Consider the following 27782-nt stretch of genomic DNA (forward strand, 5'->3'; position numbering starts at 1 on the left):
AAACAGGAGGGGAGGCCGTACTAGGGGTTTTAATCGGTGGCACCATGCGTCCCTCTCCCTTCTCCCACCTCCACCCCTCGGATGACTCAGCAGCCCTGTCGACCTCCTGACACACTGAGTCATGGTTGGCCGGTTATCTGCTCTGTGGAGCATCTTCAGAGACCCTACAGCTGCCTGCTCCACCCCTGGCCTGGGTGGGTGTGCCTGCCTGGCCTCGCTGCGGCGTCTGATAGGTTCCAGAGTTAGCACAGGGGTGCCCGGGGAGCTTGTGGGGAGAGGGGTGGCCTGGAGCCTGCTGACTTCTTCTGTTAGCCAGGCTTGTTTCTGCTGGGAAGAGCCTCTTCTCCTGAGGACAGTGTGCTCAGCAGACAGTTGGCCCAGTGCTTGTGTTTACTACGCTCCGTGACCCTCGTGTAATGGGTCTGTGTGGTTGAAGTCTCATGAAGCCTGGTCCTGCCCACCAAGTCAGCCATACACCCTGACCGCAGACACTGCTGGGGTTGTGCCCTGGATAGGCTCTGTCAGACTAACTGGTGAGGGAGGGCCCCTGTTGAACGTTCTCAGATGGGAGCCTGGGGTCACACAGCAGGTGGGTCGGCTGCCCCGCCGCCCCCGAGTGCTGCCCCTGCCTGGCCTGGAGCGGAGGCCGGCTTGTACCCCGCCGTCCTGGATGGCCCTGGTGCGGTGCCCTGCAGCATCTCTGCTTGTCGGAGATGCCTGTGTCCCCCCACCAGCTGGGGGGCCCCACAGAACCACCTCTGGTTGCCCTGCAGGCAGCCATTCCCGAGCTGGGGTGCTGAGCACACTTGTGTTTGTGTGGACAGACCTTGGAGGGGACACAGGGCCAGGGACCACGGCGGCACCTGGAGGGGGCTGTGCGGGAAAGGAGGAGAGGGTTCCTCGTGCCCTGGGTTGGCCGTGCCTGGGTGCCGTCTGAGTCCCATGTGGCCTCTCCCGCAGGCCAATGCGGACCCGTCGGTGATAAACTGTCTGCACACCCTTTCCCGACGCATCGCCACCGTGCTGCAGCATGAGGAGCGCCGCTGCCAGTACCTCACGAGAGAGGCCAAGCTGATCCTGGCGCTGCAGGACGAGGTGTCCGCGGTGGCCGATGGTGAGCGCTGCGGGAGTCTCTCTGCTCCACACATGCGCCAGGGGCCCCGGTCCAGGTTTGCAGATGCAGAGACAGGCACCAAGGCCGTATGTGCTGGTCTGGTGATCTTCCCTGCGAAGGGAGGACGCCCCAAGGGACATAGCTGGAGAGCAGCTCTGAACTGATGCTGGAGATGGATCCCCAGCCCGAACGGCGCCCCGCCTCCCAGCGGCACTGCCCCACGGCCTGTGGTGGGGGGCCGCGCGCAGGGGCCGCTGGGAACGGGGCTGGCAAGGTGGGCCCTTCCCAGTCCCTCGCTTCCAAGTGAAGTGAAGGAGGACCTAGCTGAGTTACCAACGGGCCGATTATTAAAGGTATCATTTGCCAGTAGATCCCCCTGTGGATTTTGGCATTCCATAACACCTCTAAGCACAGAGAAACGCCTACTTGCGACACGCTCCATCTCCATCTCAGGTCAGCGCCTCTGAAACAAGAGAAAACCAGAAACAGGTTTGAAGGTGACCCTGGTGTAACTCTAGCAATAAGTGAAAGTAGTGATCGGCGTACGAGAACTGTCCCACTCAGGTGCATTTTCAGTGAAAACTTGCTTTTTATATTTGACAGCTGTCAAAATGTATAATGTTTTGGCCAGTTATGTGTTGATTAATAACAATCCAGAAGCTGTTTAAAAAAAATTCTCTTTAGAGTCTGTGACTTTATCACAGAAATTTTTTTTTTTTTTTAAGATGTCATTTATTTGAGAGAAAGAGCGTGCAAGCAGGGGGAGCGGCAGAGGGACTCGAATCCAGGACCCTGGGATCATGACCCAAGCTTAAGGCAGACGCTTCACCAACTGAGGCACACGGGCACCCCTATCACAGGAAATTTTTTTTACAAATTCAATTTAACTACATATTTTAAGGCATTAATGAGAAAGGATTAATGAAAGACTTTTGATCATAAAAATAAATAGTATTGGTATGAATGAGTGGGATGAGGCATGGAAGCACCTGCTCACCAGGCGGAAAGTGTCTCTGGGTGTCTGGGGCCACCGGTGAACTGGCTGCAGGGACAGGGGGCACCAGTGGTGAAGTTTCCATACAGATCTCCCATATAAAGACAGTTGAACGCAGCCAAAGTCTCATCTTAATTCAACTGTTTGCACAGATTATTTTCAGTTAAATTTTATTTGTTTTAAGATTTATGTATTTTAGAGAGAGCACGTGAGTGCAGGCGTTGGGAGGGGCAGAGGGAGAGAAAGAATCTTGAGCAGGCTCCCCTGCTGAGTGAGGAGCTCAGTGCGGGGCTCTGTCTCACGACACCCCGAGATCATGATCTGAGTCAAAACCAAGAGTCAGACTTTCAACCGACTGAGCCACCCAGGTGCCCCAGTTAACCTTGTTTTTAAAGGTATTTTCCATTCTAGCCTTTGCATATTTCCTTGCTTTGGAGGCTCTAAATTCTCTGTGTTCTGATTCTTGCAGCAAATGATGGTCCTCAGTCCCCATTTCATCACATTCTGCCCAAGTGCAAGCTGGCCAGGGACCTCAAGGAAGCTTATGACAGGTAAGACAGGTGGTGCCCCTGCCCGTGGGCCTTGCTGCCCATTCTCCTGTTGTACCACTGAGATGGGGGTGAGAGGATTGGGAGTGCCAGCCCCCTGAACCGACCTTGAAGTCACGCATGAGAGCCTGAAATTCTTGTGAGTCATGAGATACAGGTCAGGTGACACGGTGCCAAGTTCTGGGTCTGCCTCCTAAGATGGGTGTCACTGTCATCACTTCACTGAGGAGGAAACTGAGGCTCAGAGGGTGCCCTCCACTCGTGGGACTTGGGGTTTGGGGGCTGAGTTTAGGAAGGCAGCCCGCGTTGCAGACCCAGCAGAGCCTCTCAGTTGTTCCAGTCATATTGGTGTTCCCAGCTTTCTGTGGAGAAGCAAAGAACTTCTTTTCTTTTAAGAGGGTCCACTGCTCCCTGAGCCTGGGTATGCAGGGTGGGTGGGAGGTGGTGGAGGGGGCTCGGGCGGGTGCCCGGGTGACACTTCCCCTGCAAGCTGTGCCCTTCTGCTCCGGGACCGTTGGTTCTCGAGGTGCCACCACTCAGAGCACCAGACATGTTGCTGCACAGTCTGCACCGAGGTACAGGCTTCTTCTCTGGGCCTTGTCCATGCACGCAGCCCTGGGCCTTCTCGGCGCTTCACTCCATCGGCAGGCTCCACGCTACCCGCTGGTGGTGGGCTGGGTCTGAGCTGTGGCTGGCGAGACCACGTGTCATCCAAGCCCAGGGAGGGTGGCTTGTCTAGCATCCTTTTTTGGTATTAGCGGTTTTCCTGATCTCACCGACAATACATGCTCGTTATTGGTATTTAGGAAATGTAGAAGAGTATAGAGAAAACAGAGCCCATCTATGGTCCCATACCCAGTGATTATTGTTATGAGCGTTTTGGAAATTTTTCATTCTTTCTGCTGTTTTTTAAATTAATTTTTAAAAAAGATTTTATTTCTTTATTTGAGAAAGAGCATGCTAGAGCAGGGTGAGGGGCAGAGGGGGAGGGAGAAGCAGGCTCCCTGCTAAACAGGGAGCCCAATGTGGGGCTTGATCCTTGGACTCCAGGATCATGACCTCAGTCGAAGGCAGACGCATCACGGCTGAGCCACCCAGGTGCCCCGTTCTTTTTGCTGTTTTAACTGAAGCTTTTGAAAAGGTCATGTATCCATCCAGTCTGAAAATCAGTGTTGTGTGCGTTTCCTGCTGTACCACCACCAGGCCCCCGTCCCGGTGGCAGAAGCATGTCAGCAGGCCGGCACGTGGCATGTGCCATCCTGCACCGCTGGCCTGGAGGCACACACAGGTGGACACTGACCCCCTTTGTCCCTTTACACTGCAACGTGTGGACGACCCCTGCCTTCTCAGTTTAGCCGTGTTGCCTTGACCCTGTCTCTACTGGGAAATAAGGGCTGCTGCTTCTGCGGCTACCCAGTTAGCCAGCCCCTGTCCTGGGCATTTCGTTGGCCTCAGCCTCTGGTGCTGCAAGGCCTGATGCTCAGCCGTGCACACGTGAGGTTGTGCACTTGTACCTGTTTATCTGTCCGATGAATTCCCAACAGCAGAATTGCCAGGCCGAGGAGGTAAAGCCCTTGTGATAGGGCGCACGTCCCTGTGGGGCTTTGCCTCAGGCTGCACCCCCACTGGCCCCACAGGAGATCCCTCTTCCTCTGGCTGTGCTGGCCCAGGGTCTTGGTGAGCTGTGTCCACAGCCGTGTCCAGATGCCGCCGTGCGTGTCCCCCTGTCCTGCCCAAGCTGTCCTCAGACCCCCGTCCGTCACACAGGAGGCAGAGCAGGGCTTGCTTTGTCCTGACCCTGGTGATTGCTGGCTGTTAGGGCACAGAAACTCTCGTCCTGTAGTCGTACCCCCTCCCCCCCCTCCCGTTACATCGCTCATGACCACATCGAAGTCTCTGCAGTCAGAGAAGTGCTGCCCTTTGGTCTTGGGCTGGCTGGTGCTGGGAACCGCTTCCTTGGAGCATGCTCCCTTGCTCTGAAAGGTACTCTGCCTGCCTCAGCTACGGTCAGGCCACAGGCAAAGTTCAGGTTAACCCGGACATAAACACCAAACCAGGACCAGACTCGCTATGTCTAAAGAAAGAATGGACTGTGCTTTCTTACATTTGAACTGCAAGCTGGAGGCAGTGAAGGGCTGGGTGGTCGGCCCACCTGCCGCTGCTCAGAACTTGAGGCAGCACAGCGCCCCACAGTGGGCATTGTGTAAAGGAGGCCAGGAATCAGAGTTCTGGGGAAGAAAGGCTCCCAGGGTTCACTGTTCAGCATTTGCCTCCTTCCTCTAGCCCAAGCACCCTAGTGTGTTAGTGTTCAGGATCCCGTTTCCTCTGGGTGAACCCCCACCCACCCACCTTTTCCTATTCCCAGGCCCCACCCTGCCCAGTCGTGGGTTCTGGGGCCCAGCTCCCGCAAGCCAGCAGCAGTGCTACTCTGGTGGGAGTCCCAGGGACAGTGGGGTCCTCCCCTGCACCCTGTCCCAGCCTGCCAATAGCAGGGGCTCCGCGACTGCCCAGGAGCCCCCCTGGGCTGTGGCCTTCCCTTTGCTGCTGCAGGGTGGACTTACCTTGGAGCTGAGAAAGGGAGACGTGGGTTTACATGACTGATCCGGTAGCAACAGAGCCGCCGTCTCCCTTTGGCACAGCTTTCCGGCAGATCCTGGGAAAGGTTTTCTCTGAGCAGACATGAGAGACGTGGAGGTTGGAGATCGGGGTGAGACTTCTCAAAGGAGTTCTGGATTTGCTCTTTTAATTAAAATCCAGGGTTGTGGTGTGGCCTCGTGCCCCGGGACCTAAGTGTCTGTGAGCATAGGCTGGTAGCATGACTCCCTTGGAGCCTTCCCTGACTGTTGCAGCTTCTGTGTCTCCCCCTGGGGCCCGGTGACCTCAGTGAGCGTGCCCCACGCATTTGTGTGACGGTCAGGTTGGGTCTTCCGTGAAGTCGGGGAATGTCCCTTCACTTTCAGTAACAGACCTTGTGGTTGCCTGCTGTCGCTTGAAGGAACGAGTAGACAGCAGTCATGTTGTTGTGGAGTCCATGGCTTGACAAAGTGTTTGTTGAATGGTTTTCAGAGGTAACGGGGCCTGTGGTGGGGCCAGGAGGCTCAGAGCTCAGGGGAGCTGCCCAGGGCCTGGCCGAGCAGGTGGCATTGGGAACTCTGTGCTTGTTCACCGCTGCCTCCCAGTGCTCTCTGCTCAGAGCAGAGATGCGGCCACAGACGCCTCCGCTAATATTCTGGGAGTTTTAGTGCCTTTTTCCATAAAATGCACTTCTGTACACCTTTTGTGTGAAATTTCAAGGTGGGCCTTTTGTAGCCCACTCGGCCCTCTTGAATTGTGTACAGTGTCCCACGCCATGTAGTAGGAAACCTGGCTGTGTGTGGGACCAGAGTGATCGGGAGGTGCTGGGCTGGCCGGGAGACCAAAGAAGGGGGTTTCAGCTCTTAGCTAAAGCGTTAGGAGCTGAAGTTCTTTCTCACGTGGTGAGATGAGAGGGTAACGGAGTAAGCCGGTACACACTGCCTTCCATCTGGGGCGGGAACGATAAGGGCATGTCTTGAAGGCCAGTGTGTTGCCTCATGCACAGTCATCGCTTAGGACTCAGAGCATCTATCTCGCATGGCAGATGGGGCTGGGCGATGCTGTGTGGCCCCGAGTTGTGTGGCAGGCTGGATAAGCCTCACATGGGGCAGCGCCTTTCGTACAGTGTTTCCAGACCAGACATGACTGCCTTGCCAGCAGAAGTACAGACATAGCAGGAACCCTAGAGAGTCTGGTCTTTTTTTTTTTTTTTTTAAGATTTATTTATTTATTTGAGAGAGCGAGAATGAGAGAGAGAGAGAGAGTACATGAGAGGGGGGAGGGTCAGAGGGAGAAGCAGACTCCCCACTGAGCAGGGAGCCCGATGCGGGACTCGATCCAGGGACTCCAGGATCATGACCTGAGCCGAAGGCAGTCACTTAACCAACTGAGCCACCCAGGCGCCCCGAGAGTCTGGTCTTAAAAGTGCACTTTATGTGGCATAGGGAATATACTCAGTAATACTGCAGTAATGTTATTTGGTGACAGACGGCGACTACGCTTATGGGGGTGAGCACTGAGTAATGTAGAGAACTGTCGAACACCGAACCTGGTACAAGCTGTATGTCAACTATTCTGCAATAATAATAAATATATACATGAGTCGTAGCCTCAGATTTTCGGAGGGTGGGCCGCCTCCACCCTGGAGGTGTTAGGAAAAAACAAACTGTGCTTCAAAAACAGAGAGGAGGCTTTTTTCCCCCTCCTCTGAGCAGACTTCATTGCGGCTCCTGGCTCACCTCTTGCTGCAGGAGGACTGTGGGCTTCCTGGGGCTCCATGTGGGTGGGCATGTTCCACGCAGGCTCCATGCTGCATCTCAGTGCGAAGTACTCCATGGGTGGACAGATGCCTGGAAAAGTGGAAATCCACATGAACACCAGGGAACTGACGTGGGAGCGTTTGGGAGAAGACCCCACACCAGTGTGTGCATGCATGTGTCATTGCCAAGCTCCTGGGGTCGCAAAATCAGCTGCATGTGAGGTCATGGGAGTCTCAGTGTTTAATTCTGATTCTCTGGTGTTCCATCTGCTACTTTGAGCCATATCCTAAGGATGACAGCTCAGAAGCAGACTTTTCTTTCAGTCCACCAGCCTTTCTGTCCAGGTATATAATGAAACAGAGGAGGGAGGAAGCCTGCCCATGTTAGCTTTGTCAAGTTCGCTCTCCCTGCAGCCCTGCTTTTCCTCACTCTTCTCTTCCTTTTGTACATGGATGCTGAGACTCTCATCCACTGGGCAGCCCTCCCATGGTGTGACCTTGGATTTTGTAAGAGGTTGTTTCTCAGGGTTTGATGGGAGCTGTCCACCTGCAAAGACCCTTGCCCAAAGTCTGGGGAGGCTCTGGGAACCTCCATCTGCTCATATTTACTTACTTAGCACTCCGTTCTTCTTTTTAATTTAATTTTTTTTAAGGATTTTATGTATTTGAGAGACAGAATGAGAGAGGGAGAGAGAGAGCATGGCGGGGGGAGGGTCAGAGGGAGAAGCAGACTCCCCGCTGAGCAGGGAGCCTGATGTGGGACTCGATCCCAGGACTCCAGGATCATGACCTGAGCCAAAGGCAGTCGCCTAACCGACTGAGCCACCCAGGCGCTCACTAGCACTCCGTTCTTCTGGGACCTTGGGGAAGGATCCCAGATCTCTTCTCTAGATTGTGACTCTTATCAGACCCACCCATGATTTTCACACTGAGGGACTGTGGCATCAGCAGTGACCAAACCTTTGCCTTCCAGACTCAGTCATAGCCTGCAGCCCCCACCCTCCCAGCAGTGGGTGCTCTGACCCTCCCTCCGGGGGCTGTTCAGTGGTGCAGATGTCCTGAGAGTGCGTCACGGGGCAATGAGCACATAGTGGTGTTGGCAGGAATCCTAGGGGGTCCTGGAGGTCACGGATGTGCTCTGTGTTCTTCCCCGTTTTTTCTCCTCATTACACATTCCTTGCTTGAGAAAACAGCTGACCACAGATTCTGCCGGCTCTTTGGGTGGACCTGTGGAGAAGCCTGTGGTAGTTGGTCTGCTGCCTGAGGCTTCGGGGAAGAGATGGTAAGAACAGCCTGTGGGTGTGGGCAGTGAGGGCCTTAGGGCCGCCTGCCAGCACCGTGCATTTGTGTGCCCCTGAGGGAGGTCTGAGACGGGTTTCCTGAGCCATGGCCCGCCCCACACTTGGCCGGATGTGGGCGTCTTGGCCTCTCCAGACACTTGGGAATTGAAGAGTGGGGTTGGAATGTGATGGGAAGAACTGGGCCAGGCCAGGTCTCGAAGTGGGCACACATCCTCCCCGTCTTGTCCACCTGCCAGGGGTGTGGTGAGGACCAGCCAGCGGGGCTTTGCCCAAGTAGTCACTTCTCTGTGTCAGACACCAAGTGCTATTGGCACTTAGTACAGGAGCCGTGCACCAGGCTTTGGGTGCTGTCAGGCTGGCTTCTCATTGGAGGGTTTCAGAAGCACCTGCTGGAAACAGCTCTGTGTGTGGTTCTGCGGTGCAGGGCATACGGGGCACAAGCCTACTGTGGAGCCACCAGCAACCTGTTCTCTGAGCAGGGGCTTCCCGGGAGATTGTCCGCCCAGAGTTGGCAGCGTGTTCCTTGGGCCCCTTACCTTCCTCTGTTCATGAGATGGTTCTCAGTGCCCCCCAAGCACCAAACACTTGACTAGCTATGCGGGGAGCAGTTAATGAAACCTAGGACCACAGCTGGTGACTGAATTCTGTCGGGGAAACTGCATCCAGTAGCAGACAAGTAGGTGCATCCTGTGGTCAAGTGCTCCAGACACGCATGACCACACAGCAGTGATTGCCTGGGGGGCTGGGGCTGGGCCAGGGCTTACCTCACGGAGAAGGTGGTGCTTGAATTGAGACCTGGAACGGGGAAGGAACCCAGGGCACCTGGAGGGAGCACTAGAGGCCGAGAAGAGGAGAGTGGTCAGTACAGGTGGACCCAGACAGCCTGGGCTAGGAGAGAAGGTCCGAGAAAAGCGGGCAGGTCATGTGGGGCTCCGGGCATTTGTGGGCCTTGGCTGGGGCTCCCATGGGGGTCTGAGTGGGGAGGGTGGACGGGGGCTGGTGCTGCGCAGGTCTGTAGGGAGAGCAGACAGGATTTGCAGATGGTCAGGGTGGGATGTAGGAGAAACAAGGATTCAGGGACAGGGTGGCCCTATGTGCCCTGAGCAGTGTTTGGTCCTGAAAGAACCAAACTGCTGTCACCGAGGAGGTGTGGAGTGAGAGGTTTGCAGCTGAGGCTGGCTTGGACGGTTGCTTTGGTGCAGCTTGGCATCTGTAGGGAGGAGGGTGCCTTGTGCTTCTCCCTGACAGGACGTTTTGGGGGGCTTGGCACCCCCCGCACACACCTTTCCCCTCCTGCCCACCTCTCTCTTTTGGAGACAGGCCCTGCCCTGCCTAGCTGCCCACCTGTGGTGGGGCCTTCACGGGGTGTGCGAGGGGCCTGGCCCTCACCCTGTGCCGAGGAGGCCTTAGCCCTGCAACGTTGAGCCTCTGGGGCAGACACAGAAGAGGCTTCCCTCGAGTCCTTGCACTCTGGTCAGACTGCAGATTCCAGGGCGACCCAGAGATACATTTGTGTGTGTTCTTCTCTTAAACACCTGAGATCTGGAAAGATGCTTTCTTGCCCAAGGGCTTCATGGGGTTCTGTGTGGTGTGTGTGTGTGTGTGTGGGTTCGCGGTGGCACCTGACGGCAGCGGGGCCTGCTCTCTGCAGCCTGTGTACTTCAGGCGTGGTGCAGCTCCACATCAACAGCTGGCTGGAGGTGAGCTTCTGCCTGCCTCATAAGATCCACTACGCCGCTGCCAGCCTCATTCCACCCGAGGCCATCGAGCGCAGCCTGAAAGCCATCCGGTGAGTGCCAGCCCACATACTGCCTAGCTTCTGCCCGGGGAGAGTTGTCCTTTCCTCTTCCTGCCGCAGGAATCGGCAGGTAAAGCTCTACTGCTGATAGAAGTGAGAACGCGTATTTTGGGGTCTGGTTTTTGTCCAGAAACGACCAACCACAAGTTTCCTCCGGGCCCTCTCGGCACCGCGAGGGTGATGAGGCTCTTTGCTCGGGGGTCTTCGCCTCAGGCCCGGGCAGGGCTGTAGGGGCCGAGCTCCCTGGCGAGATGCGGGACTGTGGGGGGAGTTCCGTCCTGCCAGGGCTGCTCACCGGACCTCCTGCATTTGAATCAGAACTTGTGGGAACTCAGTTTCTTAATTTAACTGGTTTCCTGCAAGGAAAGAGCTAAGCTCAGTTTTTGCAACCCCCCACCCCCATTAAAGTCCCGTTTCCTTAGATATTTTTATAACTAAAAAAAGAAATCTGGGCACATTACAGAAAATTTGGAGAGGAGAGAAAGCAAGGCACTACCTAGCCGTCTCTCCCTTGCCCCGTGTGTGCTCTAAGTCCGTGTCCTTCCTCCTGGACTTCCTTGCTGAAGTATATTTTTATGTAGTTCTATTCATAGCCTGTGGCGGGGATTTTGCTTTTCCATATTTGGGACTCTTTGCTTGGAAAAGATTCATGTATTTTTTCAGTTGACAGATGTTCGCTGGGCAGTCCCGGAGGTGGGAGATGGAGTTGGGTCGTTGGGCCACCTTCAGTTTTGTTCCACTTTGTTTTTTCTGAGGGTTGTAGTGACCCTTGTGGCTTCTTAGAGGCCCCTGGATGCACTGCTCCTTCTGTGTAACCCTTGCGGTGGCCTCTTCCCTCGGGTTCAGTGTGTGTGCCCCAGCAGCGTGCCTGGTCAGGGGGCCTGGGCTCGCGTGTCCCGCTGACCCCTGACTCTGCTCTGCAGCCCCTACCACGCTCTGCTGCTGCTCAGTGATGAGAAGTCCCTGCTGGGCGAGCTCCCGCTCGACTGCTCCCCGGCCCTGGTGCGTGTCATCAAGACCACATCCGCCGTGAAGAACCTGCAGCAGCTGGCCCAGGATGCAGACCTGGCCTTGCTGCAGGTATCAGCCTGGGGGCCTGGGGACACACCCTCAGTTGGGGAGAGTGGGCGGGCACCTCAAAGCAGGTGGTCCTTGGGAGGAGGTGGGAGGTCAGGGCCTCAGGAAAGCAGGCTGCCTGTGTGCCGTGTCCCCAGGACCTCTGTCCAGCTGAGCGCCACTGCGTGGCCTGCTGTGGTGGGGTGGGTTGTTCCTGGGTTGGCTCCAAGTTCTGGAATCTGAGTCGGGGCTGGCTTTGTGAACTGGCTGTGGGGGACTGATGTTGTCCCCTGTCCAGCAGTCGTGAGGCATGAGGCCCCCCAGGTGCTGGGTGACTGGCTGTGGAGGATGGGGTGCCAGGGCTGGGGGCTTGCAGGGTTGAAGCAGGGGCCCGCAGGGTGTCACCCTGTGAGAAAGTACCACATCTCTACTTCGCCAGTGTGGGAGGTGAGGGCCCACCTGTGTGCAGAACCAGGGCCTAACCTGCTGGCCTTGACCACCCCCCTTGCGTGTTGCATTCAGGCCTGTGTTCTGTAGGAGGTCCCACCCTCTTGCTGAGCCATGTGCTTGTGGGCTGCAGGTTTTCTTTCTTAAGATTTATTTACGTATTTGAGAGAACACGCACGAGTACACGCGAGCTGGGGGAGAGGCGGGGGGGAGAGGGAGAGAATCCCCCGCAGACCCCTTGCCGAACAGGGAGCCTAACCCACGGATCGATCTCCTGTGATCTCATGACCCCAAGATCACGACCTGAGCCGAAAACGAAAGCCGGATGCCCTCAGTTCTGGCTGTGATCTGGTTGGAGCCTGGGTGGGGGCCAGGGAGTGAGGAGAAGCACAGGAAGAGGTTGAAGGTCCCAGGGCGGTTGTGCCTCCCAAGTGACAGCCGAGGGCAGGACCGCAGTCTGGCCGCGGTGGGCACCGTGTGGCCACCAGGGGGCAGCAGGACCTGTCCCTGGAGCCGTGGCTCTGAGGAAGAGGAGCCCGGGCGTGAGGCGGGTGTGAGGCAGGCCTGCCCCCCACCCCCCCAGAGGCACGCCTTTGGCCTTGGTCCTTAGCCGTTGGGGGAGCCTAACTCTCAGGCCTGTGTTTCCCAAAGCAGTATTTTCTGAGTGTGCCATCCAGAATGAGTCCTTCCCTTGTCTGTACCCATGACCTTTGTCCATCCCCCGAGACCGTCTATCGGATTCTGCCCTTGTGCATTGTCATACGGGCTCCTGGACTGGAGGGGACCCGCTGAGCACCGCGTCCTGCTCCCCTTCGTAGCATCATCCACAAGATAGAACCTTAAACGTGCTGGCTGTTTCGTACACACTGCAGAGCTTGTGTTCTGACCCATATGGGCTAAGCTTTCAAGTTTCTCGGTCTCTTTGGACAAAGACAAAGGTCTGGTGATGTCCCCTTCACTTCCCTGCCCTAGCCTCGCCATGGGGAGACCGTTTTTCCCTTCCGTAACCTTCCCCACTGAACACTCCTCAAATCAGCGTTTCCTGCTGGTGTGGTGGTCGGCCTCCCTGGCCTCTGCAGCTGCTGTTACCTATGGCAGGTGGCCCCGTGGGGGCCCCGAGGACAGCAGAGCTGGCTGAGCCCGGTTGGAGCCCCAAGCACGGATGGCCCCCCTAGGGAGAAAGTGTCAGCTTCAGGTGTGAGTGTCTTCAGATGATTTAAAGCGACTTAGGTTCTCAGGGTGCCCGGCTGGCTCAGTCGATGGAGGCTGCGACTCTGGATCTTGGGGTCGTGAGTTTGAGCCCCGCGTTGGGCGTAGAGATTGCTTAAGAAAAAATAAAATCTTAAATAATTCGTGTTCCATCACAGGCAAAGTCAGTATTTTGGGCTTTTAATTCTAGCATAATTAGCATACAGTGTTGTCTTAGTTTCAGGTGTACAGTACAGTGAGTCAGCAGTTCCGTATGTTAGTGCTTCATTCCCAAGATAAGTGCGCTCTTAACCCCCTTCACCTGTTTCACCCGTCCTCCCACCTATCTCCCCTATTTTGGGCTTTTTTGTCGTGATAAAGTTAGTATGTTCAAATATTACACAAGTTACAGGCAGAGAATCCCTGCAATCCTATATCGCAGAGGTAACCATTGTAGATTCTTCCAGACTTTTTGTATGAATCAATTATTAACACATTATCTTTGAATCAGAAAATTAGGGTCACACTGCCATTCCTTGTGATTGGCTCCCCACAGACCTTCACATCCTACTCCCTAGGTCCTGGGAATGCAACCTTATGTGGGACTTTGCAGATGTGATGAAGGACCTTGAGGTGGGCAGTGACCCTGGATTGTCCGGGTGGGCCCAGTGCCACCACAGGGCCATTGTGAGAGATGGGCAGGGGGTACGACCACGGAGGCAGAGATCGGAGGGATGTGGCCACACGCCAAGGAATACTGCCGCTCGAGGAGGTAGGGCAGCTTTTCCCCCAGAGTCTCCGGAGATCGTGTCCCTGCTGAGAGCTGGAGTCCAGCCTGAGCTACGAGTTCAGACCTCTGGTCTCCAGAATGGTGCTCTGGCTGCAGGGAGTGGTGGGAGGTGGACGGCACAGGTGAGGGCGATGGCAGGTGGAGGAAAGCGGGCGTATCCTTGCTTTGGAGTGAGTGTCAGTAAGACTTGGGAAGAGAGAGAAGAGCGGTGGTGAAGGAACTGAGGTTTCTGCCGTGTTGGCGCTGGTGGTCCTGTTTGCCGAGGTGAGGTGTCCCAGGCCTCGTGTGTCCCCATGCTCATGAGACCTTTCCTGAGTGCCAGCCTGGACAGGGTCCTGTGGTCACGGTCCTCTGGGAAGTGACTGTCCCAAACCACACCAGGGACCAGTGATAAGAAGGGTTATTGTGCGTGTGCTGTGCCAAACGCCCAGGTAGGGGGTTGGAGAGTCGGGCAGTATCCTCCGAGCTCCCACTGCCTGCAGGTTTTCCAGCTCGCGGCCCACCTGGTGTACTGGGGTAAGGCCATCATCATCTACCCGCTGTGTGAGAACAACGTCTACATGCTTTCTCCCAACGCCAGCGTGTGTCTGTGAGTATCTCTGGCCCCTGGAGCCCAGGATGGTGCTCCCCACTTGGGCTTGCTTGCTGGCCTCTGCTGTGTCCACGTTCTAATTCTGGGCTGGTCCTGTGCCACGTGGCCTGCCCCGGGCCTGTGCTCTTCCGGCATTCAAAGCCCCCATGCAGGGTCCGGCCAGTGGGCTCCAGATGGGGTGCCTGGTGGGGGGTGGGAGCTTTGATCTTGACTCGGGGGCTCAGAGGGGCTTTGGCCTGTGCCCGTGGCTCCTGCCGTCCGTTGAGGGAAAGCACCTGGGTTCTGTCCGCATGGCATCCATCCTGGGCCACCTGCCGTGCTGCGCCTCCCTGCTGTCCGCCCTGGGCTCGCGGCAAGGGCACAGATGTCAGGAAGCGATGGCGAGGCCTGCTGAGCTCATGGGCACGCTCGCCTCACCTCTCCCAGGTACTCCCCACTGGCCGAACAGTTCTCCCGTCAATTTCCAGCTCACGACCTGCCCTCCGTCCTTGCGAAGTTCTCCTTGCCCGTCTCCTTGTCAGAATTCAGGAACCCTCTCGCGCCCCCTGTGCAGGAGGTAAGTCGCAGGAGTCCAGGGAGTCCGGGAACCATCCTCCCAGTGTAAGTTCCTTATCCCAGGGCCTGCAGTGCTGCTGTACCCTTAGCCTGGGTTTTGGGGAGGACGGGGCTTGGCTGTGTAGGTGGTACATGTCACGCCAGGGTGACCCAATAGCTGGCTCCCCAGCCGAGCTACCTGCAGACACTTGGGCAGTCCCAAGTCCCAGCCCCCAACCCCCCAGTGGAGCCTAGCCTGGCTGCCGTGAATGGTTCTCGGGGTTAGAACCGAGTTAAGAGGCCCAGGTGTCCGAGAGTGGTAACCTTTCCTGGGGAGTTGCCGAGTCAGCTTTGTTTTCACTGAACTTGGGCCCTGGCTTCCTGCTCTCTCCCCCTCCATGGTCCAGGAGACCACAGGGTATGTGGGTCTAAGTCCTGGGCCCACTGGTCCCCAGAATCTCCTCATCCAAGAGGATCTGGAGAGGACAGGCCTGGGACAGGCCCCAGTGGGCCTGGATCCAGGTGAGGGACAGGTGGGGTTGCTGGGTGTGGCAAGGGCTCATCCAGGGAGGCATGAGCATATGGAATGAACTGGTGAGTTCTGGGTCAGGTGCAGGCTGGATCCCAGAACGAGCCTCTTCCTCCCTCCTCTGTGCTGAAGGTCCGGAGCTCTGGAACTCTGGGCAGGGACCACAGAGCCAGGTTGGGGCAGGTGTTGGGAGATGGGGCTGGGTGTTCTCAAGGCTTTGTCTTCAGAAGGAAAGTATTTTTTTAAATGAGTGTGAGCTCTGTTAGGCAAAACCAGTCCTTAAAAGCAAACCCTTTCCCTTCTCAAGTTGTGAATGAGGAGGGGATCCTGGTTCTTGAGTTCATTCAGATGCTGAGTGTGACAGAGTTCTAAAGGCCGTCTTTCACGGGGCCTTTGGTTTCCAGGAAGTATGCCAGGCCCTGCCAGCTGAATAAAAGCCACACTTTGCATCTGTGCCCTCACTTCCCCCAGCAGAAGCTTCCTAATGGTCCGGATGACGGGTGGATTTTCCAGGCCATGCCTGGGGGCCGCCTTGTGCTTGGTCAAGGGGCTCAGATGGAGCGGGGTGAGGCGCCTGCTTGTCACGTCTTCTGCTTCAGGGCCTGGCGTGTGCTCTGGAGTGCTTATGAAGCCCCTTTGTTTTATTCCTTAATTCTAACTATCTTACAGTCCTTTTCAAATTTATTTGGTTTGACCAGGTCATGACCTGCCCATGGTACGTGGTACATCCCTGTTTCCATGCGTGGTCAGCCGTCCCTTCCCAGAGGGGACTCCCAAAGCCGAGCAGGCAGATGTGTGACCTCCCTGCTCACCCATGCTCGAGCTTGGCCTGTTCGGGGCTCCTCACTGGTCCTGCTGAGGGGCCAGCCCCATGAGAGAAGGGTGGACTCCACACACCTCATCAGGGCTCCCGGTCCAGGGCTGAGGTCTTTCCAGGTTGAGCCAGGCAGAGGACTTTTGCTCTGCGGACAGCTGCCTGAAGCCTCTTTGTGAACAGTGTCCAGGGCACAGTGCGGAGGCCCCCACAGGCCCAGCTCTGTGTGGTGGGGGTCTGAGCGACAGGGCCGAGCAGGGCCTCCATGTACTCGGCCCTTCTTCTTAGCTCTGGGCACGAAAGGCCGGGCACGGGGGCGGCCTGAGTGTGTGGTGGGAGCGCTCCTGTGGCCTTCCCTGGAGCAAGGAGCTGGGCTTGGCCAGCAGCTGAGGGGTCCTTTTCTGAGGTGGGAAGCCTTGTGCCCCGGGGTCAGGCCCCTGGAGCTCATGGACCCCTTGCCTCCGGGATGACTTGTGGGGATCGTGTCTTAGGTCATGGCTCCTTGGTCCTCCCTGGAGGAGAGCAAGGCAGTGGTGGGGGACCAGCCTTCCTCCACTGCCCTGGGCCTCGTGCCGCCTGTCCTGCAGACCCAGCTCATTCAGATGGTGGTGTGGATGTTGCAGCACAGACTCCTTGTCCAGCTGCACACCTACGTGTGCCTGATGGCCTCGCCCAGTGAGGACGAGCCCCACCCTCGAGAGGACGATGTCCCCCTCACCGCCAGGGTCAGCGGCCGCAGCCTCAGCACACCTAATGCGCTCAGCTTTGGTTCCCCAAGTAGGTGCCCCCTGCCCAGGGCATCCGTCTGGTGGGTGGGGGTGGCATTTGGGAGGTACTTGGGAGTGGCAGCCAGAATCCCAACATGGGCACTGCTGGGACTGACCGAGGCGCCCTCACAGGGCCGTGCGTGTGCACACACTCCCGCCCCCTATGTGGGCAGCTGGGCCCTCACATGCACAGCCACCGTCCCCTGCTGAGCAGCTCGCCCCTTGAAGGAGGGCAGGAGACCCGTCTCCCTCGTCTCCTGCACCTCTGTGGCTCTGGGCACCCGAGCAGCCTGGGATCAGAGCAGACGTCCCAGCCTCACTGGGGGATAGTTGAGCCCGCTGTTTCGGGGCCTGTGGGGAGACACTGACTCACGGTCGCTTCTTAGAAGAGCCGCTGTGGCCACCGCATGCGCCCAAAGGCCACAGCCCATTGCCAGGCCCCGGGTCCCCCAGGCTTCCCAGGTTCGGGGGAGACGAAGGGCTGGAAGGCTCCCTAGATGGAGGCCTGACCTTGATCTTCAAGTTCAGTGCAAGGACCCAGCCTTGCTCAGGGCCCTCCCTTGTCCATCTTGGGACGAGGGGTGGGATGAGCAGGCCTGCCTTGGGGTGTGGAGGCTGCTACCAGAGGGTGTGGCAGCGGATTCCCGGTGGACACGGACGGCACAGTGGGTGCACCAGGGGTGTGTTTGGGCGGCCGGCTGCTCCCTGACCCGTGCCCACCCACAGCCAGCAGTGACGACATGACCCTCACTAGCCCCAGCATGGATAACTCCAGCGCGGAGCTCCTCCCCAGTGGGGACTCACCACTCAACAAGAGGATGACGGAGAACCTGCTGGCCAGCCTGTCCGAGCACGAGCGGGCAGCCATCCTCAGCGTGCCTGCAGCCCAGAATCCCGAGGACCTCCGCATGTTTGCCAGGTGGGCGCAGGGTGACCCACGGCGCTGGGCCAGTTCTAGGGTCAGAACAGCAAGTGGATGGGGACTTACCCAGCACAACCCAGCTGAAATTCACTGATGACCAACGGCAGTTGCTGGTTGCCGTGGCGTCTCAAGCACTGAGGTGTCCCCACCTGGCGCCTGTGCGTGCCCGCTGTGGCCGGCACCGTCTGTTGCCAAGACCCCAGGCCTGGTGCCTCTGCCCGTGGGGGTCCCTCCAAGACTTCCTTGTTTCTTGTTACTCCTTCGGAAGCTGCGGCAGGTTCTCATTCTCACAACTGGGAAAACTCTGAGCCCCGGGCTGAGGGCGGTGCTGTCCAGGACCCCTACATCATTGGTGACAAACTTTCGTCACACCCAGCTTTGACTTGGGGGGCTCTGCAGGTGGAGGGTTTTTTGGGTGGGGTGAGGCTGACTGGCAGCAGGCCCCCAGTTAAGAACCGCATGCCAGGTGACTCTTGGAAGCAGCTGGGTCCCGGCCTGTGTGTCAGCCCCAGCCACACACGGCCCCTAGAGCAGTGACCCCATCTGGGCCCATGGCCGCATGGCACTCGCTGCCACAGCAGCATGAAGAAGGGAAGCCCCCGGCAGACCTGTCCCCTGCACTTCCCCACCCATGTCAGCATGCCGAGGGCGGATGTGAGCTTCAGGCTCGGGTGGCTCCAGGGGGTGAACAGCTGTGTGTCCTCGCGGACCCACGTCAGGGCACCGTGTGGGCGGCAACTCCGGGGAACTCACCCGCCCCTGTTGGGGGTGGAGGCCCCAGGATCCCTGCCGGCTCTGCTTAGGTCTGTGGGCAGCTCAGCACTGGTCCCCACCCGTGGCTGTTAGGACAGGGGCTGCCTGGGCTCACGCTGCCCTCCCCCCACCCCAGGCTCCTGCACTACTTCCGTGGCCGCCACCACCTGGAGGAGATCATGTACAATGAGAACACACGGCGCTCCCAGCTGCTCATGCTCTTCGACAAGTTCCGCAGCGTGCTGGTCGTGACCACCCACGAGGACCCGGTCATCGCCGTCTTCCAGGCACTGCTCCCCTGAGGCCAGGCAGGCCGCTGCCCTCCATGTTCTTATTCTCATCCGGCCCTTGAAACAGCCTCAGTGTCCGAGCTCCCAGCCGGAGGGAGTGTCCAGGACTCAGGCCTGCGTGCTTCCCACACACAGATTTGGGCCGTGCGTCTCTCAGACCCTCCTCCCAACCCTGGCCTCGTTCCCTGGCCCCCTCCACTGCTGCCTTCCACACGGTCACCCTGGGCGATACTCAGAAACGTGTCTGAGGCCAAGAGCGGACGAGAGCCCGGCCCGGCCCCCGCTACAGCTTTCGTATTCGCCACCAGGAGGCTCATGACCAGGCTGTCACCTGGCCCCTCTTTGACACCTGCCTCACAAGGGCCTGGCCTGGTCCACATCTTGGGGGTGAGTCTGCCCTGGTGCCCCCCACCCTCCCTCACACAGGCCTGAGGAACAGTGCGTCCAGCCTCCCGCACACCCAGGGCCTCCGAGTCCTGTCCTGGAGGGAGGACCGACGGCAAGCACACGTTGGCCACGAGGGCGGCTCTGGCGGAGATACAAGCAATACTGTTTTCTAGACATGAAGCGTTTATTTGGTTCTTAAACAATTAAAAAGCCTTGTTGGAGCGGACCCTTGCTCAGGCCCGTGCGTTCTGCTCAGCTGCTCTGTCTACCACGCTGACCCAGGGGCTGCCCCGGACATAAAAGCGCAGGGGCTTCTGGGCCCACTCTCCCGCACGGCCAACGCCCACTCGGGCTGCCGCCACCACGGCTGGCTCACTGGACCCCGGGGGGCTGCGCTCCAACCACATAGCTTTGTCCGTGGCCAGGTCCCGCTGGTCGAAGCTCTTGTCAATGGCCAGGGCCTGGCACAGCTTGGAGGGGCCGCTGCACAGCTCACGGTCTTTGAGGGCGCGGCCCGCGGCGCCCCTGCGGACGGTGCTGCGAAGCTGCCGCATGGTCTCCAGGCCCCCCAGGGGCTCCAGCGCTCGCAGTAGGACACACGCCCCATCCCCTGTGGGACACACAGACAGCCTAGAAAGCCGAGCCTCCGCAGGCTGTTCCCCTCCCTACCCCGGGGCACGTCCAGTGCTGCGGAGGTGCTGAGCACCCCTGCACTCAGTCTCCACACGTCTGCTGCTTCCACCTTCTGCAGACTCGCACCTGCAAGGTGGGCTGTGCCCACGAGGCCCGAATGCCTGACCACTAGCTAGGGAGAACCTATTCTTTAAAAGAAGCGTGGTGGGTGCTGGTAGCCAGCCTCCTCCCCGGGTTCATCTGGTTTGGTGGCTGGCAGCACCTGTGAGGCTGGCAAAGGAGATCCCCGAGGGCCAGTCGTCTGTGAGCACGGTCACCCCACCAGGAAGCAGGAAGCCTCAGGCCTGGGCCAGATTCTGAGCCGGCCCCAGGGTACCCCATCTGCCTTACCCGCTCAGGTAAGCTGGAACCTTCCAAGCTGGAAGGTCGGCCCAGAACAGCTACCGGTGTGCTCACACTGCTGGGGGAGCCCTGCCCAGTGACGCAGGGGGAGACCATGCGGGAGGAGATGCCGGCACACAGCCCCTCACTCCCCTGGGATTCCTTCTAGCCCTGGCCCTTTGCGTATCAGTCCAAGCTGCTTCAAGTTTGTTTTCAGTCATGTCTGCACCCAACATGGGGCTCAGACTCACAACCCTTGAGATCGAGAGTCACACGCTGCACCACCTGAGCTAGACGGGCGCCCCAGTCCAAGCTACTTTTAGAGACCAGAGACCGCAGATGGACACTCTGGGCCCCAGGGCTCACGCAGGAAGAAGCATCTGCCCCAATTCCCTCAGTCCTGCATGGCTGGAGACAGTGAGGACCCTGGCCACGAGAACTCTGAGCCTCCAGCAAGACTGCTCCCCTGACCAGGCCACCCCCCGCCACCCCACCAGGGGGTCTGAGAGGCTCGGGTGGCCAGGCCAGTTTCTGCTCTTGGACCTTGGCCACAAAGGTCTCCCCACTGGCATCTGGGAGCCCCGAGGGGACACAGCAGCCAGGCCCTCTCAAGTAGCCAGCAGCTGACCAGATGCCCCTTAACCAGCCTGTTCTCCAAGGACCTCAAGATACACTCGGGGTACACAAAGCCTTGGAAGTTAGTTCCTGTGCCTCTGTGATTCCTGGGCTCCTCTCAGCCCGCCAGCCTCAGGGCTCCCTGGGGGTGCCACACATGTCCCTCACTGTCCCGCAGAGCCCCTGCACCTGGGATGGAGTGGCCTCCTCCTCCATCCCCACACCCCTACCCTGGAATGCATCTGAGTCCCTCATCCTGATGAAAACACGACACCCTAACATCTTCCTGCCAAGTCTCCCCGTCCTTACCTGCTGGTCCTCCGTCTATACCACCTGCCCTCCGGGTTGGTTCTGTGCCACCCCCACCCTGAGGGCAGGCAGGCAATGACCATGTCCTTGGCCTCCCCTCCCCTTCACTCTGCCCAGATGACCCTTGGCCTTGACTGCACCTGTGTGGTTTCCTGCCCCCGCACTGACTTGACCTGGATGGTCACATGGCCATAAAGTAATGCACCACCTCCAATGTCTGCCCTGTCCACTGTATCTCCCCCCACAACCCCAAAATCCTGGGCTTCTCCCCTTCCTTGTTGACCACAGCCCTGGGCAATGCTAGACTCTTGAGTTCAGTCCCACTTCACAAGAGGGAGTTGGTTCTCTTGCCAAAGTAAAGACAACCAAAGTAAGCTCCCCAGAATGACAAGAGGACCCTACCATCCTCTGATGTCCAGTCACTCAGCTTCACTCAACACCTGCTTTGTTTTGGGCACAGGATCAGTCGCGGGTCTCCTGTAGGCCCTTTAGCCCCTGTGGCTCTGACACTGGACGTGTCCAGCTGTCTCCTCGCTGCAGTCACAACTCCCAGGTCGTTGGAGTCATTCAACAAATGTGTGTGACACACAATATACCAGACCCCAAGCTTCTTACTGGTCTCCTCGAGCATTTGCTCCTCTTGGGATGGGCAGTGGGGAGATTCAACAGACACCCACAGGCTGGGACTGGCTGGCCAGAATGGGCCAGGCGGACCTGCGCCTGGTCAGCAGTGCCGCTGGCAGGACAGTGCTGTGGGCTCTTCTTTCTGAGCACAGAGCTTCCGGAAAACAGCCACCCGCTCACAGTGCCCCAGAGCAGGTCTCACAGGGTGAGCAGGTTCTCCTGGGAGCTCTAGACCAGCATCTCTCTGCTCGGCACTACTGACATTTGGGGCCAGAGGATTCTGTGTGGTGGGGGCCGTTCAGCAGCATGCCTGGCCTCCACCTGCTAGACGCCAGTAGCACGTCACCAGCTGGGATGACCACACATCTCTGGACATTGCCTAATGGTACCCCCCCCAGGTGGCAAAATCATCCCCGGCGGAGAATGACTGATTCAGACCCCATAACTGACCACCTGGCGAGGCTCTGGCTTGAGCCCAACTCAACCCAAACTGATCTCACCCTCGTTTCCCCACAACCAGCCCCTCCCAGGTCCACCCTGGGTCATAGGAGACACCACCTTTGATCCCTGTGACCATCGGTGTCCTTGCGGAACCAGTCAGCTCTGTGTTCAGGTCAACCCATGACCTCTATCCAGTGGGGGCCCTGGTGCCCTGACAGTGTAGCCAGCGTTCCTGAAAATCTAGCTTAGCAATGACACCTCTTTGCTTAGACACCTGCCCCGGCCTGGTCCTCCCAGGGATCTCCCAGCCGCCAACTGAAGGGACCATGCCCAAGGCCTCCTGTCGCCCCAGCGCCCCAGCACTGCTCACCTTGGCTGGAGACATTCATGCAGAAGTACATGCCATAGATGATGTACACATACAGTGTTCCTGGCTTCATGAACATGCCACGGTTGCGGGAGGTCTGCCGGCCACCCCTAGAGTGGGCAGCTTCATCCTCTGGCCCCAAGTATGCCTCCGTCTCCACAATGCGGCCGCGGAGCTCTGTGCCGTCATCAAGTCGTCGAACCAGGACCTGTGGGCAGTCCGTCTGCTCAGAGCAGGGAGGGGCCGGGGTACACCCAACTGTGACAGCCCACAGCCTGGGCGTCATCTCCCCAGTTCAGGGTGCACCAGGGCGCCCAGGTCCAGCCAGGCCCCCCACTCTCCCCTCTGTCCTGTCACCCACCCCGGGAACACAGGCCCTGCTAAGTATCCTGTCCACGGGTGGCAGCTGTCTCAACCTCCGGCCAGGGCCAGGCTGGAAAGCCAGCACTAGTCAAGTCACACACTTCAAGTCTTCTTGGCGGGGCCCTCCATCTCCCTGCCTCTTCCTCCCCAAGTCCCCTTGGACTTAAATGCTGAGCCTGGGGCAGGGCAGCATGGAGGGCACAGGGCGCCAGTGCTGTCCCCACACAGCTGCCCAGGACGCCTTCCACCTGGACTGACCACAAAGGACCGTCCTCCTCAGCTCCCACGCACCTGGCTCTGAAAGGCCCGAGCAGCAGGACCAGCTGCCCTGCAGTGGCCCCGGCCTGGACCATGGCCCCGGGTGTAGCCAGCGCCACCAAGAGCGGGTCAGTGCAGGCAGCCCGCCAGGGAGAGGAGCCAGCTGCAGGTGGCCCAGACAGCACCCCGGGCAGGGGTGAGGCCCAAGGGGACAGAAGGGCCAGCTGAGGACAGGGCAGGGGCTCTCAGGTCAGCAGGGCACCTTGGAGAGCAGTCCAGGCCACAGGGGACCAGGGCGGGCCTGTGGAGCGCTGAGTGTGCCAGTGAACTGCATCTTCCTCGGCCCGAAGCCTTTCCGCCTATTCCTTGGCTACGTGACAGTACCTGTCCCAGAAATGCCCGTGCCAGGGGGACAGCGGGCTGGTCGAAAAACTCAGATCCCAGCTGTGCAGAGTGGCTTTTTGGGCTTGAGAAGTAGATGCTGCGCTGGGGGCTCAGGGCTGCAGGTGGCCCCAAGCAGGGCTCCAGAGGGGCAAGCATCTGGGCTCTGTCTGGTGGACTCGGATGCCGTTCTGCCTCCAACAGCCGCTGCTTTTTTTGCCCCATTCTGCGGGAAAGCTGTAATGTGAACAGACAAAATAAATCTTCTGAATAGGTTTTGCGGTGAAGTCAGAGTGGAGGAACTGTATTCGACTGCCGGCCTCATCCGTCAAACGGAGGCATCCCCTTTGGGGGTTGTAATGGTGCCAACGGAACCCGATACCTGATGTACTCGGCCCTGTGCTGGGCCCCCAGAGGCTCGGGAAGTACCTGCGCGGGAGGACAGGCTGTTGGTGGCATCGAGAGAGTAGCCACTCTGATCCACACACTGTCCACGTGCAGAAGATGCACAGGCTGATGGTAGAGGGCTGCAGGGCCTGAGGAGGGGACAGTGGGGACTCCAGCCTAGGGCAGGAGGGCTGGTATCCTCATTCCCACTCATGACGTGGACCCCAAACAAACTTCTCATCTTGTTTCTGGAACCCAGCCCTTTGCACTGACCCTAACCAGGAATTAATTTTTTATATTTAAGTAATTTCTACACTCAAACATGAGGCTCAAACTCATGACCCCAAGATCAAGAGTTGCATGCTCTTCCGACCGAGTCGGCCAGGTGCCCCCCTAACCAGGAATTTAAAAGCACAGCCATGACCCTGATGGGGTTTGGCCAAGGAACGTTTGTGGTTTGTGGGTCATTGTGTCCTCCACAATCCCTCCCACCCGGCTGATGTGTTGGTAGGGCTGCCCTCCTCAGAATGGCCAGGAAGGCCTGACACACACAGGTCGGGGAGCACCAGGCTGTCTTCTTTGCTCCAACCCAAGTGCTCAGGGCATGACCCCTGGTGAGTCCCCAACTGTCCTCTCTCTCAGGATGTCATAATGATAAGGAGCAAGTGGGGCAAAGGTGAGTTCTCCCAAGGGACAAGACCTAACCTCCCACCTGCTGCCATGCAGCCTGAGAAACCTGACCACACACACTCAGCTGTTCTGGGACCAGCTGCTACAAGTGGGAGAAGATGAAGAACAGGTGAGCACTGGGGCCTGGAAACACCCTCCGCAGGGGCTGGTTTTCAGTAGTACCCACATTTCCTTGGCATGAGACAGACCCATTATTTTTAACATAAGTGCTGACGTTCCAGATCGAAAGGAGACTGCCAGTCTACTTAGAGTGGACACTGACGTGACCGTCTCTGCAGCCCAGCCCATCTGCCAGTACCCGCCATGGGCTCAGACGCTGGGACGCTGCCACCTGGAGTTTGGCCCCCTGCCTGCCTCATGGCACTCGGGTCATGCTGGGTCAGCCCTGGCCCACCCTGGGTGGTGAGGGACTCACAAAACTGCGCAGGCACTGAGGCTCAGAGAGGCCTCAGTTTCTCTATTATAGACCTAGAATCTGAACCTCACAGGCCTTCGTGGCGGTTTGGCCGCACGACTAAGTAGCGGGTGACCCTGCTGTTGCACTCAAGAGTGAGCACTGTGTCAAATCGTGTACCTGGGCACCTCACATGCATCCCTGGCCCTGGTTAGCAATGTGGGCCCCCTAAAGAAAGGGCTCCAGAAAATGACCTCAAGTGTCTGTGCCTCTTTCCTCATCTGTAGAAAGGGACCGAGTTATCTGTGGCACAAGGTGGTTAGGAGGAAAAATGAGAGAAGTCTGGCCGGCACGTGGCTGGCATACAACAAGCACTCCATGAACGTTAGCAAGAAACACCCTCCTTCCAGGATGTGTCCAGGCAAAACCTGGGGACTAGGCTCTCTGGCAGAGCGGGTCCAGCCGGCGGAGGGCAGGAAAGAGCCTGGCCTGGATGTGGGTGTCCAATGGACCCAACAGCCCTCCATCAAAACCCGGGCAAACAAGGGTTAGTAACTACGGAGAGAACACTGATCCGGCTGTGACTGGCGCTGAAGTGAGGAGCGTGAGAAAGTGGCCCCTTGGGCTAACCCAGGTCACTTCTGTCGCAGCCTGGCCCCCGGGGAGGGCATGTCTGAGCTGGGCCTCAGTGCAGCGCATTCAACCAGGAAATCGGGGTCGGGGGCTCCTTCCAGACGTCACTGGCAACCTCGGGTCGGGCCTCGACTTTTCCTAACAGCAAAGGGAGCGGCCGAGCCGGGGCCGCCACGCCGGTGGGCGCCCGTATGGGGAGTGCAGCGCCCGTCAGGGGCCGGCGCGCACGTTACTGGTTTTCCCCGGGTGCTCGCTCAGCGCTGGTGCCACTGCGGGGGAGATTGCCCCCCCGGAGCCCGTTCGTCCCTCGGCCGCAGCGCGGGGCTGCCGTGCGCGCAGCCAGAAGCGCGCGCACCCGGGCGCGCACTCACCTGCGCCGCGCCGCGCGCCGGCATCCCGCGGCTCGGGCCGGGCTCGGGGCGCACGGATCCGCAGCGCCGGGAGCCCCCCACGCGCCCGCCCAGAGGCGACCCCGGAAGTGCCGCCGGCGCCTGCGCGGAGGAGGACGGAAGCTCGGGGAGCGGCGGCGAGCGCGCGGCACCGATCCGCCCCCGGAGGAGGGGCCGGACGGTGGGGTGGGGGGGCTCCTCCCATCCTGGACAAAGGCCCGGGGGCTGCCGGGACACTTGTGGCGTGAGGCCGGGGGGAAGCGGCTGGGGTGGGGGCGAGAACCCCCGCAGCCTGGTGCTCCTCCCAGTGACCTGCGTCCCGCCCCCACGAGCAGGTGGTCCCTGCACGGCCGCCAGCCGGTGGTCGGACCCCCAAGAGGACTGGTCCGTCACGAGTCTTGCTTAGGTCCTCGAGGGGCCCCGGTTGGGGGTTGGGGGGGGTGGCCCGCAGACGGTTCGGTGGGTGACAATGGAGTGAGCGTGGGGGAGGTGGCGGCGGAGCCCCGGTCCTCGGGACACGCCTTCCTGGACTGCGGAGGGGTTTTACTTGCTCCCGACCTCCGGGAGGCACTTGTGGGGAGAGGACATGGGAAGTGGGCCAGGAAGCGGATGCCAGACTTATCCGGAAGCCCCTGCCCCCTGCCCGGGTCATCATCACGGGCGGGTCCGGGGATTCTGTCCGCCGTGGAGCCCCCACCCCTTCTGCCGCCCAGAGATGCCCAGAGGAGCCCGCCCACGTCCTCGGCGGGCTTGCTGGACCGTGGCCAGCCTCCTCAAGAGGCTTGAGGCCGGGGTAGGGCTGTGGGGGACCCGTGAACGCCCGGCTTGCAGCTCGTAGGGGAGCGGCTGGGGGCGGTATGGGGACCGTCCCGCCCTCCCACCTCTTATGCTGCCCATCCTGCCTGTAATCTCTTAAAACGGATTGGAGTCCCCAAGGGCGGGTGGCGAAGAGAGTTTGGGGAGGGCAGTGTCTGGTCCAGAGGAAGGAAGGGCCATGGGTTGGGGGAGGTGTTCAAGCGCAGGGCTGGTGTCTGGGGACAATCGTGGGGTTGGGATGGGGGGTAGGAGGGGCGCACCGCTGGCCTGTGGCTCAGTGGACCAGGAGGGTGAATGGGGGACCTAACACCCAGCAGAGTCACTCCCCCCCCCACATCACATACACTCTGTAGCTCTAGGGTCCCCTGCAGGGCCCTTCTGCTGTGGCAGGCACAGTCCCACCCTCCTGTATCACCCACCCCTGCCCTGGGAAAACCCTTGAAGAGCAGGGCCTGCACTTTGATTTCTGTGACCCTGGCCTTGGGAGGGGGTACCTGTGGGGCCTCAGAGAGCAACTGGGCATAGGATGATGTCAGGTAGGAAGTGCCGGATGGGCCATGTGAATGGGGCCTCAGATGAGCAGAGAGCAAGTCTGGCTGGGAGGATTCTGGGCTCCCACTGTGTTCCTCCTCCTCTGACCAGCCCCGGGGCTGAACTCCAGGCTGGGCCCAGGCCCAGGCCCAACAGCGCTGCTGGCCCCCTCCCCTCAGGGCTCCCACCAGGACTTCCTGGGGAGGAAGGGCCCCAGCCTTCCAGCTGCCTGCTGGAAGCCACCCAGCTGTTTGTGGCACTCTGTGCCGCTTCCGGAGGTGGGCAATGTGTCATAAATCCATGCTTGGAAGGCAGGCCTAGTTGTGACTCCCACCCCTGTCTTCCTTCTTACCGCCCCCCCCCCCCCCCCGCAGCCTTTCGGCCCAAACAATGACGCCTGCTTCCTGCCTTCC

General features: G+C 59.1%; 2 protein-coding genes across 9 annotated transcripts in view; one reads left to right on the forward strand and one right to left on the reverse strand.

The window, feature by feature from the left end:
• Positions 1–19383, forward strand: part of NPRL3 (NPR3 like, GATOR1 complex subunit) — a 38702-nt gene extending 19319 nt beyond the window's left edge. For 4 of the 7 annotated variants that reach the window (XM_081820465.1, XM_081820462.1, XM_081820468.1 and 1 more), the window contains 9 exons: positions 961–1114; positions 2578–2659; positions 9942–10079; positions 11012–11168; positions 14052–14158; positions 14588–14717; positions 16626–16815; positions 17532–17724; positions 18617–19383. In XM_081820465.1, coding sequence (XP_081676591.1) covers positions 961–1114; positions 2578–2659; positions 9942–10079; positions 11012–11168; positions 14052–14158; positions 14588–14717; positions 16626–16815; positions 17532–17724; positions 18617–18782 — 1317 coding nt within the window. In that variant the 3' untranslated portion in view covers positions 18783–19383. The remainder of the gene's footprint in view (positions 1–960; positions 1115–2577; positions 2660–9941; positions 10080–11011; positions 11169–14051; positions 14159–14587; positions 14718–16625; positions 16816–17531; positions 17725–18616) is intronic. The other 3 variants (XM_081820463.1, XM_081820467.1, XM_081820469.1) reach the window with 3 other exon arrangements.
• On the reverse strand, positions 19323–27459 carry MPG (N-methylpurine DNA glycosylase). 2 transcript variants are annotated; one of them, XM_081820471.1, is made up of 4 exons: positions 27333–27459; positions 23533–23766; positions 22531–22735; positions 19323–19767 (listed from the first exon to the last, which is right to left on the reverse strand). In XM_081820471.1, the coding sequence occupies exons 2-4, from the start codon at positions 23752–23754 to the stop codon at positions 19391–19393; spliced, it is 804 nt and encodes a 267-aa protein (XP_081676597.1). In that variant the 5' UTR covers positions 23755–23766; positions 27333–27459; the 3' UTR covers positions 19323–19390. The 2 variants fall into 2 exon arrangements, with proteins under 2 accessions (XP_081676597.1, XP_081676596.1); XM_081820470.1 differs by lacking the exon at positions 27333–27459 and adding an exon at positions 26005–26165.
• Positions 27460–27782: the final 323 nt, after the last annotated feature.

This window comes from Leptonychotes weddellii, chromosome 5 (genome assembly GCF_054177405.1).
Source record: "Leptonychotes weddellii isolate Sample4059 chromosome 5, ASM5417740v2, whole genome shotgun sequence".
NCBI lineage: Eukaryota > Metazoa > Chordata > Mammalia > Carnivora > Phocidae > Leptonychotes > Leptonychotes weddellii.